The sequence below is a fragment of the Asparagus officinalis genome, chromosome 4 (genome assembly GCF_001876935.1).
Source record: "Asparagus officinalis chromosome 4, Aspof.V1, whole genome shotgun sequence".
Lineage (NCBI taxonomy): Eukaryota > Viridiplantae > Streptophyta > Magnoliopsida > Asparagales > Asparagaceae > Asparagus > Asparagus officinalis.
In genome coordinates this window covers 74147964-74151939 of record NC_033797.1, presented here as the reverse complement: position 1 = coordinate 74151939, position 3976 = coordinate 74147964, and the positions used below count along the sequence as shown (strand labels likewise).

The following is a 3976-nucleotide window of genomic DNA, read 5'->3' as shown; positions in this document are numbered from 1 at the left end:
TTAGAAAGAAAAAGTTCATGTTAAAGACCCCCTCACTCACACTCCTCCCCTTAATTAATTTCTTCGAAGAAATGTTTTCCTCTGTCCTTATTCCTCATTGCCTTCCCTTTCTTACATATTTATAACACACATGTATCAGTGTTAATTACTACCACTAGCTTCTGTGTGTTTTTGAGAAAGCGAGGGTGATCATAATAAGAAATGAAGGATTTTGGGGGATTGGTTCATCTCTTCGCTTGTGTCTTCCTCTTCAACTTCTCTTCTTTCATCGTGATCCCGGCCATCACGGATGTTTCGATGGAGGCGCTCTGCCCTGGCCGAGACCAGTGCTCGCTTGCCATTTATCTCAGCGGCTTCAGCCAAGCGGTAACTCCACTTCCCCGCTTTATCGCTTAATTGCCTCACTGAGTACATATGTTTGTAAGTGTTCTTTGGACGCAAGGCCTCTCTATTTGTTCTTTTTTTTTTTTTTGTCCTCGTACAAATTAGGATTTCAATCATGGCCCTGTTTGCACTAGTCTCCAAATCTTTTTGATGTAGCTAGAGGCCAATGGTCTTGGAATTGATCAGTTGTTAAGTTAATACATAGTAGTACCACGAATAGATAGGAGTTTCAGAATTCAGAGGATGAGATTAATGCGCGTAGTTTAAACCTTGCTTTGGTTCCCAACTAATGAAAGCATCACCGAGTCCTGGTATCTTTCATTAAACAATTAACCATGCTTAGAAGCTTTATTCCCGTACGTGAAAGTTGGCATGTGTCGTTCCGTCATGAGACCAGGCTGTGTTAAATATTGTCTTTTAAGGGTTGATTGCGGATAGACCCTTGTACTGTCGCCAAATTGAAATTTCTTACCACGTACACCATAGTATATAGAGTTGTTGTAGATAGACCCCTAAGAGAAATTTCTTTCGACCCTTTTCAGCTGGTCTGTAGCAACCAAACATTTTCACTCAGGGCTCATCCGCAATAATAGAACTATGTGGGTAGTTTAATTCAATTTGATGATGGTAACTAGGGTCTATCCGTATTAATCATTTTTTCAATTATTGAGGGTACCAAGGCTGCATGTGTGAGAAGGGTTTGGAATTTTTGTTTTCAATATAATTTAGAGGGGGGAAAAAATCTTATTCTAGAATGTAAGACTTCTTAATTTTGAGTAATAAACTTTTGTAGTAGTTAGATGGAGAACTCATGCATATTTAGGAAAAGAGTACTGCCGTTGCTATCTAGGCCGTCTACTTTGGGTGTTATGCAGCCATCAAATTGCCTTAATAAGGGGGCACCTAGTAAACCTCCTAATTAATGAATTTGTTTGAATAAAACCACGTAATTAATTAGAAAGATGAGGTATGTTAACACACCAAGAAAGCTTAATTATGCAGTAATATCCCATCAACTATTCAATATGGTTTGTTGAGTTGGATGAAATCAAAGACGGCTTAGCCTACCGACCACTAGCTAGTACTCTTTATGCGTTTCAACTCACTATCACGGATTCCAAATTAACTTGCCAACTGGCTTTCCTCGGTAAATATCACATCCCTCTGAGGCTCCCGTCTTGCTTATGAGTGGGATGTGGAGGCTACTGTTTTGGAAAATGACGTGAGATCGATGCACTAATTTTTGGCGAATTAGAGTTCCTTTTGGCATAATTACATATTAATCTGGGAATTTGTGTCTATCGAAATCTGATTGTTAAAATGAAATCTGATTGTTAGAATTTAAAATTTAACCCTGAATTTTGAATCACAGTTTCAAAGGTAACGTGTAGTAGAAAAAAACTTTAAGATAATATCTGAATAATCAAAAAATTAATCCTACCATGCAAATACGTATATAAAACACACTTCAATGGAAAAGAGGAATTACTATCTGAAATAGTCCCTGTTATCGGTGCGTATAAAAAAAGGGTTCAACCTGCAAAGGCGTGCTAATGTGTCTAGCTAGAACAAATAACCTATAATTCTAATTAAGCAACCATTATGAATAAAGCTTGTATTAATGTGTAACATTAAAACCTATATTCAAAAACTGTTGCCAATAATTTATTGCTAGTGATTGCCATTCACCAGCACGTACCTATAGTTATCATAGAACCACAAGTAAAGTTTGACTGCCCGTTACACGGAAGCATACTATTAGATGCCTTTTTTTTTTCTCGAGGCATTTCTATATCTGGTTGGGTTAGTTAGGTCGGACATTAGTAGTAGTGTGTTGGGTATAGCTGGTACGTGTATATGATTATCATATATAGTATAGGTATGTGTGTTTATATACTTCAGTATAGTATTATATAATATACTAATAATTATATATTAGTAATATATATATATATATAGGAGATCTTCTAATAAAAACCTGGAATAGAAAACTATCCTACCTCCATCTATCTGAATCCAATGCCTAGATTTCAGATGCCAGAATTGTAAATAGTACACAATAATACACGCATTAATGATGAAAAAGGTAAAATTTGACAATTTCATTGACATTGAATTGTACTGTATTACATTGGAACAATCATACAAATAATACACGCCTTAATACTCTCTTCTTACAGATATAGGACAAATCGTTCCTCTCATTCTCCTCTCGCTTCCTTCCATGTTCCAAAAGCTTGAAACCAGCCCACCTCTCTCTTCCTCTTTCTCTCACCACACAAACACCATTACACCCTCACCGAGCTCCTTCCAACTCACTGCCACTGAGCTCCCTCCGACGAACCGAAGACCGCTCGACGAAACGAGAAGCGGGAGTAATTCACAGTGTCACTAATTTAATCTGAGATTCAGTGAACTAAATTAGCGTTATCCAAACAATAGCAAATTGCAAATAAAAACAAAAATAAGAAACTTATGGTTCACCTAAAAAACCATCCACTAACCAGCCAATCTTTCGCTGTAGTGAATCTGGATGCACTGCCAGTGTATCTCGATTCACAGCAGTGAAATCGGCGAGTACTGAGTGAATCCAGTTCACTGAGTGAATCCAGATTCACTTGAGGGAATCCAGGATTCACTCTGTGAATCGAATGGCGAGAGGTCGTCGAGGAGGTTGCGAGCGCGTAGTCTGGCACGTGGAGGCGTGCGTCGCGAGTGACGTGTGCAGAGGATGGGAGCGGAGTCGGAGCGCGATTGTCGAGATGGCGGCTCGCGAGGTGGTGGATGGCCATAAGAGACGCGGATGGGGCGCTGGAGGTGGGGCGACGAGACGAGATGAGCGCGGCTTGGGAGCGAGTTCTGTGCCAGCCAAGGTGGGGCGAGCTCAGCCGAGGCCGGTAGTGGCGAGCTGCGCGAACTGGAGGCGCAGTCTGAGCTCAGAGGGACGTCGGCGCTTTGATAGAGTTTGATGAGTCGCGGTTGTGATGGTTCTGAATAAGAAGAGATGGAGAAGAGAGAAAATTGGCGTGTACGAGAGAGGTGTGACTTGGGAGACTCAACAGCACATAAATACCTCCTCTTTGAAGCTGATAAATTACCTGATTACCCTATGCAGATAATTTAACTTAAATCTCAGCCATTGAATAATCAATCCAGACGGAGTGGATAGTTTTTAGTTATTCAGAGATAGTGGAGGTTATGCATTGAACAGCTTCCATATAGTTTATATATACTATGGTATATAGTATGTAATACGTAATATATATATAGGTATATTAGTAGTTCATACTAGTTACGTTTCAAATAAATTATATAAAGGTCGCATAAATTAGTGTGTCCTGAATGAGAATTATATCCGTAGCATAATAACTGATCGAGAAGTTATAACTAGAGGGCTTCATTCGCGTAATTTCTTTTTAGAAATTTCTTTACTAAGTCAGGAAAACCGTTGTCGCTTAATTTAATAAGGAATACTCCTCGGCCCCGTAATTTAATTACAAATAAACTAGCTAGTATACATAATACAATAAATTATCAGATATGAACATATATAGCAAATGTACTTGATACTGAAATAGATTGTTTTTTGGTG

General features: G+C 39.0%; 1 protein-coding gene across 1 annotated transcript in view; it reads left to right on the top strand.

Annotated features, from left to right (window-relative positions):
- The window catches only part of LOC109837739 (hippocampus abundant transcript-like protein 1), a 21277-nt gene continuing 17312 nt past the window's right edge, over positions 12 to 3976 (top strand). The window contains exon 1 of the mRNA XM_020406084.1: positions 12 to 366. Coding sequence (XP_020261673.1) covers positions 202 to 366 — 165 coding nt within the window. The 5' untranslated portion in view covers positions 12 to 201. The remainder of the gene's footprint in view (positions 367 to 3976) is intronic.